Genomic DNA, 19580 nt, shown 5'->3' with positions numbered 1-19580 from the left:
AGGCTAACTGGAATGTAAAATATAAAGTGGGAAACATAAAATAGGTTCCTATAATTTAATTTGAAGTGACATACATTAGTCTCATATCCATCCAAACCAATCATATGTTCTGTGTACAGAGGAATACTATAATTGAGTCATTCTGGATTTACAGAGTACAGTAGAATTAAGGACAAAAATTGTTATATTTTCCATTTGTAGCTTCTCTGAAAAACAAGTTCTTTTGCTTACTTAGAAATCATCTGCTACTTGCAGGCATTTATCTTTACCTCCTAATAATATTTACAGAGTTATCATCAGAGATCACCATTCTCCCTAACTGAGCTGCAGAACACATTTTTTCAGTGCTGAAATGGACTCCAGTCCTAGACCTAAACTTTCGCAGCTCTCCCTGGGAAACTGGGCAGTCTGCCACACTGACCCTAAGAATGGTGGTACATCCCCCTGCACTCACCACCACTAAGTTAAGCTCACTTGTGTTTCAGCATCCAGCCCCTGAAAACCATCATTCTTTGATAAGGAAGTGCCACCATGAGAGCCTGGACTGCTGAGTTAAATCTACTCTCTCATTCCTCCAGATTGCCTTGGGGGGCTATTAATCATGGCTACACGAGACTTTGAAATGTGCTTGATTTGTTGATGAGAAAACCAGTGAGTGTATCAGTACTTTGCCTATTTACAGAGGGATGTCTATGTAAATGGAGCCAATCTCCATGAGGTACTGCATGTGAGCAGGAAATAAATGAATTTTGCAAAGGACAGAAGAAGAAAAGTATCAACGCCGGGATAAGTGTGTCTTTGCATGATGGTGAATAATGCTGCGCAGTCCATACAGATTTAGATGAGGCAGGAGATTTCAAGAAGATTTCAAGTTTTGGAGGCTGACTTTTTAACCGAAGATAAGTTTGCACTCTAAGAACTATTAGGTGCTACATCACTCTTACTTTTACCCCATCTTTTCACACCAAACTATGACTCAGCCTTTAGGGCTGAATCTCATTCTAGTTTTAATGTGGGCTTCAGATGTAAACAAGTGTACACAAAGGTCCTTACTTAGAAAGCTACACTATGACTGCATCAAATAATTCAACTATTTTAGCAGATGGGACTTGAAAAACTTACTGATAGAGATGATACCCTCTGGGAAGAGTTTTGCTACTGAAAGCATGGTACGAACAGGTATTAGCCAGCAGGCAGCAAGAACACATGGCATCCCTTAGGGATCATTTACATGGCCTCAGGAAAGGCACAACTAATGATGTCCAGAAACACTGACTGAAGATGCAAGATATAAGTATACCCTCATCAGGATAAATGCAGACTGAAGACAAAGAGGGATATGAAACAAGGCATCTCAGGCTTTATCCAGGTAACTGGATCCAGATGATGACAGACATGTTGTACCTCTAAGTATTATTTTATACAAAATAGTTTGTTGACTGTAAATATATGAGTGAAAGGGAAAGTAAATATATGAAGAGCAAAATGCAAGATGGAAAAAGTGAGATAAATATTGTTAGAATCAGGGGGGAAATGCTATAAACAGTAAGCAAAGCTCTTTGATTTGCACTGTTTTCCAGCCCATAAAACCCTAATATCTGCCAGCATTTCATTAAAAGCTTATAAACTACCCAGCATGCCTGCTGCTGCATAAATGTATTGCTAAAAAACATTGTCAACGTTGCAGACCTGGTATTTTGCAATGTTTCAAAGAAGCCTTATGCGTATAAAACTCGGACGCATTGCTGAAAGAATTGCGAATTATGAAAATAGCACCTTAAACTCTAAACCTAATATTAATCATTCAGTAGCAGTGGGTTTTACTCAGTGGAGATGTTCTTAGTAATACTACTGAAACAGAAAATACCAATATTTCAGAGAAAAGTATTCAGTATTTTAAGAAATGAGTGTTGTGGATAAAAGATTTAAGAGAAAACTTCTGCCATTTTGTGAGCTGAGTAAAAGGAGAAGGCATGACTTTTCACAGAGGACAGAGTTCAAGGTGTTTGATAAGGTCATGATAGCTCATTGGCAAAATCTGTAAATGTTAATCTGAGTGATACAAAATCTGGGAACACAGACTGACCAGATCTACAACTGTTTTGACTGAATGTGCAGTCTGTTCTCAGCATCAAAATCTACGACCTCAGCCCTCTAAGGACAAGTAATCACAATATCTTTCCTTGTCCACAAAAAGTCATATTGGATCAATCAAATTTTTATTGTTATTACCAATGGTCCCGAACCAACTCTGGAGGAATCAGAACGTTCATGATTTCACATCTTCCGTGAGATCACTGCATTTCAGGGCTCGCTCACACTTGAACCCAAACACAGGGCAAAATTAAAATGTTCTGACGGCCAGAACCCATATCCCTGAGGCAAACCCTCCCAGTGTCTGGAGGCTTTCAAATGAATGACCATGTATGCACTTAGCCCATTCTGCATTGCTATTACTGTAGCTTTTCTCACAGAAGTGACTACAAATTGTTCTGACAACAGAATATATAGATTCATTTCCCACATCCCTCAAATAACTGCATATTCCTTGCTACTAAGATCAAACATCAAGCTGATGTTTGATTACAACACTGATGGGGTGAATGGGCGGTAAAATGTACCTGTTACCCATGCAAATTACTTGCTACTTAACTAGCAGCACACTGTAGCACCATGTGCATCAAGAAGGTGAAAATTCAGCATTTCAGCACAGTCTTACCTGTGGAATAACATCAGAAACAATATTACAGGTGTAGCAATCAGGGACGGGAACATTAGAAGACTGAGACACAAAAAAAAGCTGTACCTGTATTATTGCATAAATATGAGATTCCTGAATATGTTAATGAAAACTTTGTTTTACAGGTATATGCTTAATAATAATAATAATAAAACCAAACCAAAACAACAAAAGTGTTACATCTCACTAGCTCTGTAAATGTAAACACAGCTGGTATGATCAGCTGAACCATTTTCAAGCTGCCACAGGCACGGCACAGCACAGCTCTCACCAGAGCAGCACTGAAGCACTCGCTCACTGCGGACATATAAACACACATACAGCACAGTCTGTCCAGGCCTAAAAGCAAAGGGCAGCTTATGTGACTCAAGTGAAAAAGGTGCATAAGGGTTTTGCTCTGTCCAGACTTAAGTAACAAGCCGACATACATCTGACTGTTCCAATGTTTAAATCTGCTACCGTCGCCCGTGGTTCTGAGGCAAAACCACCACTAGCTCTGCAAGGCTCTTGTTCACACTTTGCACAAGTCACGAAACAGCAAACCTGGACGTCTCTGACAGCACCTTTTTGCTGTCATTGCAGCCGAGCCCTGTGCCAAGCAGTGTTCAGTGACACATGAGATTTAGGTCAAAAGGATGTCAACCAGGGTAACCACAGAGGAAGGGAGACTGTGGTCGGCTTCAGCATCTTGCATGTCAGCGCTAGTGGTACAGCCGAAGGCCGCATCATAAATGCGGTTTAGATACCCTGTGGACCAAGCTGTGAGATCTGATGTTGCAATCTGAAACTAGTAGTACCCTGGGGTCCAAAGGACCAAGGGACAGACAAGGCCCGTTGGTGATGCTTATCTGCACGGTTGGGTCACACAGTTTACAATCAGACCCCTTAGGAACAGCCTCGTTAACGTACAGCATGTTGCATGCAATGACAGCCCTCCCTTGCAGTGACTTACAGATGTAGCATAGGAAAAGGAAACAGACTAGCTACAAACCAGTTACTTTGAGTAGATACTCTTAAAATCCTGAGCAAAATAAATTGTAGTTGAAGGAATAAACCAAGCCTTGTTCTCTGCTAAACGATTTGGGCTTTCTCCTGCGATTTTCAGGATCGGGAGTTGGCTTCCCTTACAGTGCCAATGACCTGTCCCGAAAAATACCCTCTGACCCTCTGTGAGAGTGTTTATTTTTTTTTTCCTCCTACATGGTATCAGCTTGCTGCTACGCTCAAGACAGAGCCACAGGGTTTGTGTTTTTTTTTCTTTTCACTTGTAGCCTTAGTGTTACTCGCCACACTCCTGTCCCTAACGGCGGATGGCAGCAGGAGCCCCCCGCCCGGCACTCCGGCTGAGGAAACCCCCGAGCGAGGGCGACGGGAGCCGCCGTGTCGCCGAGGCGGTTCTGCAGAGCACCCGAGCGGCGGGTGCGCCGAGGGCTGGGGACCCCGCGCCCCCCGCGGACCCGCCCGGCGGGACCCCCCCGCTCGGAGCCCCGCGGCGGCCGGGCAGCTCGCACCGCCGTGCAGACGTGGCGCCGGGCCGGGCCGGGCGGCGCTACCGGTGGCCGCTGCCCAATCGCGGCCGCCCCCCCGCCGGCCGGGGGAGGAGCGGGGCGGCTCGGCGGGCGCCGGGCAGCGGAGCGGGGCTGCACGCGCCGCCCGGGCGGACTCGCGGTGCGCGGCGGCGGGGCCGGGGCGGCGGGGCATGGCGGGCGGCGCGGCCGGGGGGTGCGTGGCGCTGGCGCTGCTGCTGCTGCTGACCGGCGGCCTGGGCAAGCCCACGGCGCGGCAGGAGCGGGCGCGGCCCGGCGGGGCACAGCACGACGACCGCCCGGGCTTCCAGTACGACCACGAGGCCTTCCTGGGCAAGGAGGAGGCGCGGAGCTTCGACCAGCTCAGCCCGGAGGAGAGCCGGGAGAGGCTGGGGTAAGGGGCGGGGGGGGGCCCGGCCGCGGCAGCGCGGCGGCCTGCGGAAACGTGGCAGGGGGAGGGCCCGGCGGCGGGGGCGCGGGCCGGGCGGCGGGAGGAGCGGGGGGCGGTGCGCGGTGCTGCCTGCCCGCGCCGAGGGGCGGGTGCAGGGGCGCCCGTACCCCGGGACCCCGCGATTCGGCGGCTCCCACGCCCCGCTGCGCGACCAGCCGTGGTTCCTGGCTTTGGCGTGTCCTCCCGCTGCCCGGGCCTGCAGCAGCGAGCCTACGGGGGGGAGGGAGCGGCTGCGGGTGGTGCTGTGCCTGGTGCTGGACAGACCTCACCCGCTGCTGGGGGGCTCTGCTGCTGCCGCTCCTCACCTCTGGGGCACTTGCCCGGACCGCATTAGCGTGCTCCGAGTTTAAAGCATTCCTTCTTTACAGCTCCGTTTGCGAGTCCTCTGGACATCATCTTCACGCAGCTTTCCCACTTGTGGCATCTCGGCTTACAGCGTTGCTCTTGCTTCCAGGCTGCTCTTTGCACCAGGAAGAGTCCGTGCAACACTTGTCTTATTTCACTGCTTCTCCCTCCTTTACACCTATGAGAAGTCAGGTCACTTAATTAGAACTAACTTAACAGTAGGTAAAGAAAGATCGTTGTATGTAGTTACTAACAAAAAAATATCTGCATGTTCTAAGTTTACCTTTGCTTTTACCTCCTTTCTATAGGGAATGGTACTTGCAATACGCCAGTCTAGTTCTGTCATAAGCTCTCAGCGCAGTATCATCGTTATCTCACTGACTAACCTCTTGATCCTTCTGGAAGCTGTCACTACTATTTTTCATGTATCTCAGTGAATAAGCAGATAAAGCAGTTATCAGAAACGACCAATTCCATCCACATAATTTCAAGAAGGAGTGAAAGAAACCCTGTTCTCGGTTTACATGATCTGTGACTTAGATTCTGATAAAGTGTATCACTTGAATGGATATGCCTTTATAAAATTGGTCTATGCTTATACTTACACTAGTATAGATATTTCAGCTGGGGCTATGATTTAACAGTAGAGCTGTTTTCAAACAGTTTTTATAAACTCAGCAAGCAAGGAAGCTTAACTTTTAGTGATCTCACTGTGTGCACCTTGGAGAGGTGACGAAGGTCTGTTAAGCTACGGCCACAGTCAGTAATCTTTTACATGGAGGTGACTAAAGCATCCCTCTGAGTGAGGACCAAAGCCCACTGTGCACCGGAAGTCAGAGATGTGGTTTCCTGGGGAACCCTGTGGGAAAGTTTCTTAACTTTCAGTGTTTCCTGACCTTGTAATTTCAGATAGCATACTGGGAGGTAGAGGGGAGAGAGGATTTTTAAAACATTTCACTTTCTTTTTTTTATTGTGGTTTAGTAATCAGATATACTGAAAAAAACAGTTTCATTATGGACAACCTCTGCAGTGAGAGTCACAAATAGTGTCACTTCTCAGCAAGTGACTGGCCTTTTGGAGGAAGACAGATTTAATGAAAAGCTATTTTTAAATGCTTTCTGGGAGAAAACCAGGAGCATATAGTCTGCTGCTCTAACCAAAGTGCATGGTGCTGCATTTGTAAGTCATTTTACCTTGCTTGGGAAGGGTGCCAACATATTGGTAATCCTAATGACCAGTGCTAGAATTGGATTCCCAGGGAAGAATCACACGCAGCCCACCTATGTGCAGTACCACAACTCACCTGGCTTTGGAGAAGCGTGACACGATCCTGCTGTAGCATCTGACTGCGTTAAGGGACTGGAGGAGGGGAGTGGGGCTGCAGTCCTCTGAATCTTCTCCCTGCCATTTGTGATGGGCCTATCTTTTTCAGAGAACATAGAAAATGGTTACAGATCCTCACAAGATAAGTATTCCTGGGTTTTATACAGTCCAAGGCCAGAGTTTATCAATGTACGATTGTACTCACGTCAGGTGCAGAGGGGAAGCCTTCCTCTTTCAGCCACTTTAGTAAATTTCCATGCCCCAACTTTGTTTCATTACCAGGTGGATGTCTTTGCAGACTGGCAGCTTAAATTTCTGCAGTAGCAGGTTGTATGTACTTTTTGCATGTGCCCTCTAGCTTCCTTATTATGGGGGGGAGAAACTAACACTAGCTCCCACTTCAGTTAAAGGGAGAAAGTAAGCTTTCAGGTACTACACACTTGTGCATGTAAATTCCTGTGTGTGCACTGGCATTTAATGTGCTCCTTAAGTATTTGCTGTATTTGAGAATTAACTATTTAAAATGAAGGCACTGAGGCTATTCAGACTGATTAATTAGCTCCATTAACAAAAGTTAGAATGATCCTGAACCATTTTGTAGGTAATTATTGGTATAAAAAAGTGAGGTCCACATTTGTACAATAGCTTCTTACCTCTGCCTTTGGGGGCCTGTAGACAGCACTTTCTTTGTCCTCATCTTCAACTGGGAAGCAGAGTGCAATAGTGTTCATGGATGCAATGGACCTATAAAAACAAGTGAAAAGGAAAAGGCATGAAGCATTTTCTGGTAAACAGTCCTGACTTATTTTGTGTTAAAAAATACCAAAGAGCTACTAGTAGAATCATTTATTATAGCTAATACATTGAACAATAGAAATAAATACCAGCTAAACCAATTAAATTCATCGTGGGGCAAATCCATTGACAAATACTAGTCCATTATGCAGTGAAAAGGACGCTTGGCAGTCAGTTCCCCATGAGACTTGCACAAAACAGAAAAGGTCTTGCAGTCAGTTAATTCGTACTTTACTACTTCAGAAAGCAAATTGAGCTGCCCCTTTTGTCCACCTGTAGCTCAGAAATAGCACATTTATAAAGTCAGTCTGATACTATCAGACTCGCACAAGACTGCTGGAAATTCAGCAGAAGCTGCTGCTGTTACTTGACTCTACTAACCACTTTCTTAACTAAGGCTCAGGAAAAGACACTGCTTCATTAGTTGAACAGTTCCAGTTGGCCAGGGTCTGTTTCTCTAGAGAACCAAGGTCTTGAAAAAAAATATTTTTAAAGTGTAGAGCTTTCCCCTGTGTCCTTTGGCTGCCTGGAGGTTTAGGGAGCTTGCCTGTTGAATCTCAAGTCAGGATTTATCTGACTATTCTTAGATATAATATAGAATCTCCTATTCTTAGCCCTTCTTACAAATAACATATAACTGGTCCTTAGGTATGGTGATTCCGCCTAGGGGAAATGGTCATTCAGATTATCTCCAGTTGGCCACTGGGTGGTCACTGAACTAGGTGCAGCGCAACTGCAGACTGTTTGTAGCGATAACAAGGGTTAACACTGCTGATGTGCCTAAAGCCAGCCTGGGTGCAAAGAAGAGACATGGTGCTAACTGTCCCAGTTCCAAGAGCAGGGTACATAGTTTCCCACAGGCCAGTACACAGAATAAAACAACACTATGACAAATGTACGTACAATTTGTGGGATTAAAGCTGCATTCTTATTTTAGATAAAGGTTTTTGTCTGGTCTACCACTACAGCTGGGACAGAAGCCAGTTTTACAAGCTCAAACCCAAACTGGTGGTGTTTAGCAATTACAGGCATCCCTTGAGATCTGTTGCAGATAACCTAAATGGTAGAGGAGAACATTGCCTCTTTTTTTTTTTTTTTTTTTTGTTAAAAGTTTTTCAGGTCGGTTTTATCTGCAGCTGTGTGCAGAACTTTTCAAAGATGGGAGTTTCCCTGGGAGTACACCAGTACCTTTTACTCCTGCTGATTTCCACAGGACTTAAGGCTAGCAGCTTTACAAAGGACAGTGGCTTATATCCTAACTGCCAGTAATGACTGAAGACCTGCTGCAGAATAGCTATTGCTTTAGCAAACAACAGGCATTCCTGGCAACACAGGCAGTATTGCTTTTCATTAGAAAAGACAGACAGACGTGGAAGGACAGGAATGGAAGGGAAGACTGTACATGGTGTACATGTCCAACATTACATAGTCATATAACTCACTCCACCCTAGCGTCAGTCTGCTGGATAGCCACAGGAGAAACTGCAGTTGTCCACAAAATCCTAGATTTTTGTCCTGGTTGCGCCCAGCAAGCTCTAGTACAGGTTTTCTCTTGAAGCAAAGTTAGTGTCTCCTACTTTGAGCCCAGCATGACCACTGCCTATCGACAGTGAACAGGTGCCCCTAAATTAGCAGATACAACATAAGAAATCCAGGTATTATTTGGGGTACTTTGTTCACTAGTTTTGATCGTGCGAGTTCTATTTCAATTATTCATAGGAATATTGAATAATGAATAGAGACGTACTCCTTAAGAGTCTACAAAATGCAAGGAAGTCTTGACCAGTAGGACAGCTTTATAAATTCTGGGTACTCAGTTTTTGTGGAAAATCACAGCCAGATAAAGATTGCTAAAATTGGACTGACATGCAGTTTGTTTTTCTGTCAATTCTTAAGGATGCTGGTTTCTTTTTACAGGAAGATCGTGGATAGAATAGATGACAACAAAGATGGCTATCTCACAACAGAGGAATTAAAGAACTGGATCAAACGGGTACAGAAACGCTATATCTATGAAAATGTGGCTAAAGTTTGGAAAGACTATGATCTAAACAAGGACAATAAAATTGCCTGGGAAGAATACAAACAAGCCACATACGGTTATTATCTAGGTAAGATAATGTTTTCAGATTATATGCTCAAAAACTGTTGAGATTATAAGGCATGATGTCATGCCTTACAGTCAACAGGAGTTTGATGTCACGTTTAGTACTCTTGAAAATCACATTTAAATTTTATAGATCCTCAGAGGTCAAAAGCAGTTCTTAGTTATTGCAGCCATTTCCACATGAGTACCAGCACACAGAAGGTTTTATAGAAGCATTATTAAATGTACTGCCAAAGATGAATTAATATCTCCTTCAGTGAGAAATATATTATTTTAACATTAAAAATGCTACTTTAATTTTTAAAAAAATATAATTACATAATTAACCAGTATTTGTTAATTCAGTCTCTAAAATCTGTAGAGTCTAGATGCTAAAAATTTAGGCTGGGTCTAAGCTATAGCAAAGTTATTAAGAGTTCTTGCAGAATAGCAAGCTTCAGATTGCGATCAACTGCAAAGGAAAATCCTTAACAAATCAGGCAAAATAAATACATATTAAAAGTATACCTGAATCTTCCCCCCGCTCCCACATACATCCCCTTTGCTTTTTATAAGTTAATGACAGGAAAGGAGGAGATGACTTAAGCTAAAGAGCAATGGTGACAGAACAAAAAATCAGTATTAATTGACCACTTATGCTTACTGGAAACGGGAAGACATTCTACCATCTCCAGTCTACCATAGAGGCAGTTTCTGGAGCGAGTTTCTAGTAACAGTAATAATTCCAAAGTCTACCTTACATTAAAATGGAGACTATTACATTTGTGGAAGGAAATACTTGAGACACAATCCCTGCAGCAGTTATCCCTGGGAGCCCTTCTCAGCCCTTTGCTCTCTGTAATCCCCAAGATCCAAAGAACAGCTACTACGTTGTGGTCTTGTGTTAACACACACCTAAAATTGCCATCTGTGATTCCTGGCCTTGTCTTTTTCAGCTGTTTGTCTCCCAACATGTGAATTGTGAAATTGTTATGAGTATTTTTCACGTTTGAAGTCAGTTTAGTGGTCCTATTTTAAAAATTATATCAAATACCATTCATTTTATGCCAATGAACACACTGAAAAAAACTTCCTTGTTTTAAACTGAAAATAATTGTTAGGTTCCCTGTAGCAGAGGCGTAGCAGTTAGATAGTTTCAGTCAGTCTGCCACCTTCTGAAACTACTTTTCTTTGGTCTGCTTGCTTTTTGAAACTGAAAAGTTGTGTAGATCATACTGATTCCTAAGACGAATAAAACTTCAGTGAATGAAATCTACCCCAAAAACTGCCTAAGCAGTGCTTGTAAAAGCAGATTAAAAAAAATAAATCTATAAAGGATAATATACAATACTGCAAAATACATTATCCTGGATTGCAACAGAAGCCTTACTCAGATGTTTATCTATACTACTAAGTCATCTTTAAAAATCAACGCAAGCACTTTACCCCGAATTTAAAACTTGACAGGAAAGAGAAGTTCCATTTTAACACAGCAGCTCTTCTGGCAATAAGTCGTTATATTTCTAGACTTTTAACAGAAAATTGGGGTGCTTCATTGTGGTAATATGTTTTAAAAGGAACATACTTTTGAGAACATCTTGATCAATTTGCAGAAAATCCAGAAGAATTCCAAGATGCAACCGATCAGCACAGTTTTAAGAAAATGCTGCCTAGAGATGAAAGACGATTCAAAACGGCTGATCTGGATGGAGACTTAGCAGCCACTCGAGAAGAATTCACTGCTTTCCTTCACCCAGAGGAGTTTGAGCATATGAAAAACATCGTTGTCTTAGTAAGCAGAGCAAAACCAATGCCACTATTTTTACTTCTTTTTTTTGAATGAGCTTTGAAGTGTATCTCTAACCTTTCCATGCAAGCTTAAAAAGACACACACACGATAGATAAGTGGAGAATAGGAAGGGATCCCTTTCATGAAATTCATTTGATTTAGAGCTCTCTGTATAAGAAAGACTTGTTAAATGCACTTAGACACCTCCTAAATGGAATCAAAAACAGTCCCGGAGCACAGACTTACACCAAAATAAAAGGAAGGGTATGCTGACATGCAGCAGCCAAGTGTTTGATGCAAGCTTGTATCTGACCTTAACTTAAAACTTAAGCATGGTGTCCAGTTCATTCTTGCAGGGAATTTTTTCAATATGAAAGGATATTTGTATATTCATTATATAAACAACGATCACACTGGAGTTACTGAGAGTACTTTTGCTGTGTACAAGAGCTGGTTGAGGCCTCAAGATGATCAAAGATGCGAGTAGCCAGAATTCTCAGTTCTCTCTTGATTACTTTGATGCAAAACTATTTTCCAGGAAACCTTAGAAGACATAGACAAAAATGAGGATGGTTTTGTGGATCAAGATGAGTACATTGGTAAGTGTTGAGATTTGTTTCTTATATAATCTCCAGTCCATTTATCCATCTCTCAAATTTGCAGCAGTTTTAACAACTCAAAGATTGAACTCCAGGTCAACTATTTTAAACCAACCATCCAATGCAGAAAGTTTAATTTCATTTTAGGCAGATACCAACATCACCAGCAAAAGATTCCTCACACTTTACAGCATAAAATTCTCATCTTATTCTCATATAATTTGGCTAAGAGGGTCTGGAATAATATTTTTCATGACAGGAATGTTGTCTGTATCCTTGACCACATTAACAGCTTTTTGAAGGCGTTGTTTAGAAATGCAGGAAGATCAGAAAGCGTATTAGTCTCTTTCCAAGTCTGAATGGTACTTGACTATGCAACATCGCTGGGAATCACATATTTGAAACAAGAATATTCACCTTTTTTCTACTAGTTATTGTCCTCGTTTAATTACCAAGTAAACCCCCATACTTTTCTAAGAGCGATGCCATTATGTTTTGTCTGGAAATAGAAGATGCATTAAAAATGAACTGTGTAAAAACAGCACCAAGTTTTGAGATTCTTAGAGAAGTTGTGAAGTACGTGAAAGTTAGCTGTGCATTACTTCAGTGGCAGAAAGAGAACAAAATGAGAACCAGCAGCAGCAGATCAGTCCCAGTTAATTTGCACAAACCTCAGTCACACTCGGCAGTTGGCTGCTGTCTTGCACTTGGACCTATGAAGACAAAACGGAAGCAGGACTGGAGATCAGTGGGGTATAATGCATTTTAACCTTTTGAATCATTATGCTGATACCAAAAGCTACCTTCTCCCACTGCACTCACTTTGATGGGTTTTAAATCAGGAAAGTAGCACCAAGAAAGCATTAGTGCAAACTGAGAGGAATCTTTCTGTTTCTAGTGGTGCTATAAAGATCACTTCACATATAATCAGGAACAACATACACACGTTAATTAATGGCAGGGGGGTTCTATTCCTTGTAAATTATATTTAGCCTCAAAATGTGAATGCTATTCATTTATGACTGAAATAACAGAGCAGCATAATTTCCACAGTAATTTCAGTTCATTCAGTGACATTACCTACATATAATTATAAGGTAATTGTCAACATTTGTTACCATGTGAATGCTGGTTTTTCTTGTCTTCTATAGATAGGAACATAGAATGTTCTAGTCACGATCACCCCACATTGGCGAGGATGATAAAAATCAAATTGACAGGACATGTCAGTTGCTTCAAATAAACAATATAATTTGCACTTTAGAAAATGAAAAAAGAAAGTGAATGTGTTGTCTGAAGTTTTCTTCATGAGTTGAAGAAAACTGTGCTTAAAATATTCTTACTTCCCTTCTTCGGATGTTTTTTTTTTTTTTTTGGTGATGAATCTGGGGTTAAAAAACAAAGAGAAAACCAAATCTGTTCTTTGGTCATTTATAAGGAACAACAAAAAGTAGTCCAAAAATTTCAATCTCTAGATCAGATGTTTGATGGGAAATCTACTGAAGTTTATAGAGCGATCCCTGCCTCCCTCCTTCCTTCCTCCTATTTTGTCTTTTACAAAATTTGGTTTAGATTTTACACAAGCAGCAAAGCAAAATATCCCTAGTCATGTTAAGCAGGGAGAACCAAATTCTTACTGTGCGTGAGCAGGTAACAGTGTTTTAGGGACATTGTGGACATTCTACTAATAGAGAACTTCAGCCTAGTGTACATGCTCACACTGCAGGGTCAGGGGAGGTTATTCCTAGATTTGAGACAAGCATTTATACTTCCTGTAGATACCAGCCAGCCTCTGGCCCCGAGGTTTACTTTTCCATAGCACATCCTTGGAAACCAAACCCAAAAGGCATAGGAGCAGTATTACAAAGCAGGCTTTAATTATAAATAGAAAAGTGGAAGGCTGGAGGAATAAGCAGCCCTGATGAGCAGGAAATAATTGATTTGCCACAGTGACCAGAAGAATGAAGTGGACACACTGCTCATCATTTGGAAGGCCTGTGTTGTAAAGAACAGTTACAAATCACTTGCTTTTAATAATCACTGCTATTCTCCCAACTCTGTTTATACAGATAGCCGCTGCCACAGTGGCATTTTGCTGTTGATGCTTCTTAAATATAGCACAGGACTGACATGCAGAGCAGCTCATGTACATAATCTCTGCATCCTATGTCACAAATGGTACTCCATCCCAAGGTACCAGTCTATAACAAGTCTACTGCCTGTGGTTTCTCACACGGAACACACCACTGGTTCGTGACTGCTCCAGGTCTGTCTTTGTAGAGTACCTTCTACTGGAGTATGCTGCAGCACTGCACGATTAAAAAAAAGAACTCCTCTACTAAGACAAATTTCTTTTACATGGACCTCTCTACAACCAGGACAAAAGCATTCAAGTTCCATTTAGCAATTTTTGTTTTCCTAAATTTCCCCTGTGCCTTTTTTCCCTTAACCACTCTGTTGGCTGGAGTCTGATCTTATCCACAAAGACATTTGCTGGCAGGGACAAGATAAAATTGCTGAGTTCCTTTCTCCCCATGTGACTGAGCCTAGCACTAAAGCTAATGATTGCTATTTAACTAAAAGCCCTTCAAAGAATTTTATTCATTCTGAAATTCAGTGGATGATGGCCTTTGGACATGTTCACCTCTCACATTACCTCACCAGCAGTGCACAGTTACAGTACAAGGGTAGTGTAAGAATGGACACAATCACCAGCAGTGAAGAAATAGGCCTGAGAGAAGATACATGCAGCTACTCTATTTACACACCACATTTCCTTTTGTGTACAAAAAAAAGCTGTGCAAGTGAGAAGTTTAGTCTTCCTCTGAGGAACACTGTGCAAATGTCTTTAGTTTATGCGTAATTTGTAAATTAAATATGACTTGAGTAAGACCTTTATTTCCTCTCGAGCTGATATGTTTGCAAATGAAGAGGGTGGACCAGAGCCTGACTGGGTGATTACAGAGCGTGAACAGTTTTCAGATTTTCGTGACCTCAACAAGGATGGAAAGATGGACAAAGAGGAGATTCAGCACTGGATTCTCCCCCAAGACTATGATCACGCACTAGCTGAAGCCAGGCACTTAGTCTATGAATCGGATGTAGACAAGGTACTTAATACTCTAGTATACTTTTTTAAAAGTTATATCAGGTCTTGTGTTTTTTTTAATGTTTGCAATATTTTATTCCTAATAGTAATAATTTATTCCTAATAACTTTTCTTATTAGTACACTTCAAATGGATTTATAGAGGCTAGAATTGACAGTGGTAATGTATCAATGCCAATTTCAGTTGGTGGGGTTAGACTCACAAAGTAGAAGTATTAAAATACAGTTTATCAGCTCTAGAAGTCCCCTTAGTAACCTGGAAGTTTTAACACAGTAGAAATACTTTCTTTCCTTTTAAGAGTTGTTATAGCTTTTGCATGCTAATTTATTTTGCAAGATAAAACCAGAAGAAACATTACATATGATGTAGCACACACACACACACACCAAATACACATCTTTGACTCAAAGACTGGCTCAATACATCTGCTTCCTGTAACATGGGAGATTAATGGTTCAGTAGAACCTAGATGATGATCTTCAGAAGTGGAATGTGAGCAAAGTTGGAATCTGAAATGCACAGAGAGCATGTAAATTGCTAACATAAGCAACAGTCTTCCACAAAATACACCAGAGGATTTACATTTTTACCATCAGGAAGGCAAAGCCAAACCACAGGGCAAAACTGCATACCAGATAACCCGTGTACTGTTTGGCAGTAAGTTAATTACAAAGAACTTTCAATTAACAGTTTGACCCAGCTGAAGCCAGTGGAACTTCTGTCTTTCACTGGGGTCCAAATTGCATTCACTGTGACAGCTACAGTGATTCCCGAGTCTGCAGTCTGCCGCTTTGAAGAAGTCTTATTTCCCAGGGCTCTTGTGAGTCTGTGCTGGTATATCTTTTACTTAGCTTTGAAAATGTTCTTATAGACATTTTATTTTCCTCCCACCAGGATCAAAAACTAACGAAAGAGGAGGTTCTAGACAACTGGAATATGTTTGTTGGAAGTCAAGCTACTAACTATGGGGAGGACCTCACAAGAAACCATGATGAACTATGATACAGCAGAGCGACCAGTATGGCACAGACCTTATCTCCACTTTACCGAAATCACTGTGTCCATCCCCTCTTTTGGGGGAAGATGGGCAAGGGACACACTCACAACCGAATGACTTACATTAACATATTTTTAACATGCCAGCTTATTACCTCAGAAACTGCATAGGAATAGCTTTTTACTCTTTTCACATGGTTAAGTATGATATCTAATTACTACAGTTTTATTTTGGGAAAAATAGGAAGGTAACCTCTCTTAATAGATTAGAGCCTGACCTGGAAAAGGCACTTCTAAAAACATAATTGCAAGGATCTTTAATAGTGAAACATTTTCATCAGATACCCACTTTTACTATAGTGAAATGCAGCTAGGATTAGAAAGAAACCTAATGTTTCAACAGACTTAAGTTATTTAGTCATCTTTTTTAATAGCATATAATAATTTAGAGTTATACTTTGACCCTCCTATCCAGAGAAAAGGTTTGACACAACAAGATTCACAACCTTTTTCCCCACACTGTTTTTCTCTCCTAGTTTGGATCAGAGGTGCTGCAGAAGGTATCCAGCAGCCCTCTGGTTCATAGCTTTGCAAGTGCAACATGTACAACTGGCCCTTCTCTCTAACCCCCATCGCACTGCAGAGACAGCACATGTGGCCCAACACCCTGTGCCGACATTCCTCAGCAAGGGTTGTAGAGTTCATAGTGACAGCTGCTCCTTCGACAACAGAATAATGTACAATTGTTTGTGGGCTGTTGGTTATGCTGTTTCCTGGGAGGAATTATGCCATACGGAGCATAACTTATCTCGCGCTTTTCGCACTTTACTCAAGCCATACTCTTGTTCACGCAGTGTGAATGGCAGCAGTTCTGTGATGGAGAAAGAATGAGACATATCACCCCTCTGGGCCTTCTGTCTTCTGTACCACATAAGAGGACAGATTTATGTGGCTAAAGTTCTGGGTTTGTATGTATATACATATAAATACATCTTACTGAAGCAACTACATGGAGGACAGCTTTCCTTCCAAAGAAAGGAGTAAGCTTTCCACACACAGGTGCTTTCTTTTTTACTGTATAATGTGAGCTGTTACATGTATATTTTTATATACCCAGCTTAGATAAGTCTGGTTGTTTTAAAATGTACTGGTTTTAAAATAAGCACAATAAAACCAATACTTCTTTTTGATACTATGAAGGTGCAATAACACTAACATGGGCTAGCACAGAGAAATGATGTGAAAGTACGAACCAAACCTTTAAAGCCAGTAGTTCCCAAAGCACTGGGTCATTGGCAGCTCCTGTAGCACTGGGTGGTCATCTACAAACAGCAGTTGGACATACGGCACCAACTGTTTTTTCTTCACTTCGTTAAAAACAACAAAAAATAAATGCAATACACATAGTTGCTATTGCTGTGGCTAGAATTTGTTCTTGACACTAATGCTGGAAGATGAGGGCTCTGCAAGGGTGTTCACTTGGAGGTTCCTTGAAGGTTTGGTGTACAGCATCACACGCTGCAATTGACGCACAACCATCCAGAGAGGAGCTTTGAGACTCCCAGGTTGTGATATACTTCAGCAATTTAACAAATCTGTGAAAATCATCATGAGACAACGGAGAACTGTGACCTCCATAAACAGTGTCATTTTTATAAGGTCATAGAAGAGCTGTGGTGTAATATTTTACATCTTTCAATTGCAGATAATTAAATCTAGATACCAGAGTCTGGCCAAGATTACATGTTCTTGCCTCCACAATTACTAAGCTTGGGTGTGCACTTCTTATGACATTGCCAGCAACGTCTCTGAAAGTCCCTACCTCTTCCACTAACAATACAGTAGGACAAATGTCATAAAACCTAAGTGAACAGGTTTTGGTTTTCCAGTACCCTGAAGTTAAATAAATGCCTAAATGCAGTGTTATCTGAGAAGCAATAAAATTGTATCTTGGCACATGTAAAAGATTATCTGTTTTCTTTATGACTTGGATTTGGAAAGGTTTATTGTATTCATTAACCCTAACAATCTTAACTTTTTTTTTTAGCAGTCCTTTCATACTAAAAATGTAACATTTTTATGTTTTCGTAACAGAATTGCAGTACTCTGCCTTCAGCTTATCTTCTGTGGTTTCAGGAAACAATACCTTAAAAGACCTCAGAAAAAGCTTGTTTCCTGCAAGTGAAACTGCAGCTCAGACTGGATCCTAAGCCAAGGATTTTCACTGAAGCCCAAGGGAAGGTTATTTGCTAACTCTTGTTGAAATTCAGTGGGAGTTGGGTGCTGAGACACTAAGCATCATTGCCTTCAGCTAAACATGACACTTCCAAATCCACTGTGTACTGTCCCAACAAAAAAACCCTGCATCTGAGCTTTGACAAGCAATCACATTTTCTTCCATGTTACTCAATGAATACGGAATAGAATTAACATAACATGAGAGAAAAATCATGTTCTGCCTTTGATCTCGATTCCTATTAATGCTTGGAAGGCATTAGGAATTTTCTAGTATAAAACTATACTTACATGAGCAGGAATGCTGAAGTCAGAGTTATTCATGCAAGTAGGAACTGGAAATTTAGACCCACATACATTTTGCAGTAAAATTTTTTTTTTTTACAAAATATGGTGCTCAGGTAGACTATACACAGTTAGGAAAAAGGCAAACATTCCAATTAATATTAGGTATTAAATAATCAAATTATTTATTAATAGTGGCTAATGGGGTCGTATTAAAATTAGGAGCTTTTTTACAAAGCAAAATATAGAAACATTTTTTTAGAGAACATAAGTATCACTGATGTGATTTCACTCTAAATTCTGTTCTTTCTGCAACTCTTCATAGTGTTTCACTTACCAACATTCAGTAATGCACAGTACATTTCATGCACTAAATTTTCCTTTCAAGCTCAATGCACTAAGAAAGAGTAACTCCAAAAGAGACTAGAGCTTCTGGGTTTAAATTTAACACTATTTAAGGAAAGCAAACCTTTGCTAGAGGATATAACCGTTAACATTGTGATTTTTCAAGCCTAAGGTTTCTAATGGGGTTTGACTGTTCCAGAGATAACATTTTTTTTCCTAGGTAACATATTTCAAGTCATATTATGAGCAAACGTTACAAAATTTTAGTGTAATGTGAAATACTGTAATGTCAGATAGCATTATTTATCTGCTTAATATGACTAAACCCATTAATTGCTGGGAGCCATACTTCATCCCAGCAACAAGAAAATCCATTTTGTGCCTATCTTGTCAGTTATTGCCGATTTTCTTAATGAATTGTGATGTAGTAAAATTCTGTTGGGAAACGTGTTTATATATTTCCAACTGCAGGTTCTGTATGGTAACTCTTATTACATAGATCCTCCATTAAGTCAATGTTTTCATTATGCCTATGCCACAACATATCAAAGGTGCATTTTTCTTACTTGGATATCTGGAATAGCTGTTATTATTGCACATGCAGTTTTAATTATTAGAATTTATGAAATGAACTAAGTGGCTAATGTTCGTTGTCTTATATTTCCATTTAATGATTCAATCAGGTTAAATCTGTCTCCTATTCCAATCAAGGTACTGTACATAACTCCCTGAGGAATGAAGAATGCAGCCCATGCTCATCTAATTACACTTACACAAGTATCTTACAATAGTTGCGTAATGCTTTACTATTTGCAATGTGGAAGTTGATCTGGATCCCAGTGAAGTTAATGGCACTGCTCCTAGTCCTTATATAGAGGGACTAAGGCTTTGGCCACCCAAAGGCAAGCAGATGATAGGATGGTGGGACTGGAGGTTAGAAATAAGCTTATAACCA

The 19580-nt window shown here is 41.1% G+C and overlaps 1 protein-coding gene across 1 annotated transcript; it reads left to right on the top strand.

The window, feature by feature from the left end:
* Positions 1–4410: 4410 nt before the first annotated feature.
* Positions 4411–17725, top strand: RCN1 (reticulocalbin 1). The gene is made up of 6 exons (XM_040609061.1): positions 4411–4660; positions 9099–9292; positions 10881–11059; positions 11595–11655; positions 14566–14765; positions 15659–17725. Exons 1-6 carry the CDS (start codon positions 4440–4442, stop codon positions 15764–15766), a joined length of 963 nt encoding a protein of 320 aa, XP_040464995.1. The 5' UTR covers positions 4411–4439; the 3' UTR covers positions 15767–17725.
* Positions 17726–19580: the final 1855 nt, after the last annotated feature.

This window comes from Falco naumanni, chromosome 10 (assembly GCF_017639655.2).
Source record: "Falco naumanni isolate bFalNau1 chromosome 10, bFalNau1.pat, whole genome shotgun sequence".
Lineage (NCBI taxonomy): Eukaryota > Metazoa > Chordata > Aves > Falconiformes > Falconidae > Falco > Falco naumanni.
This window is presented reverse-complemented; position numbering and strand designations above follow the sequence as displayed.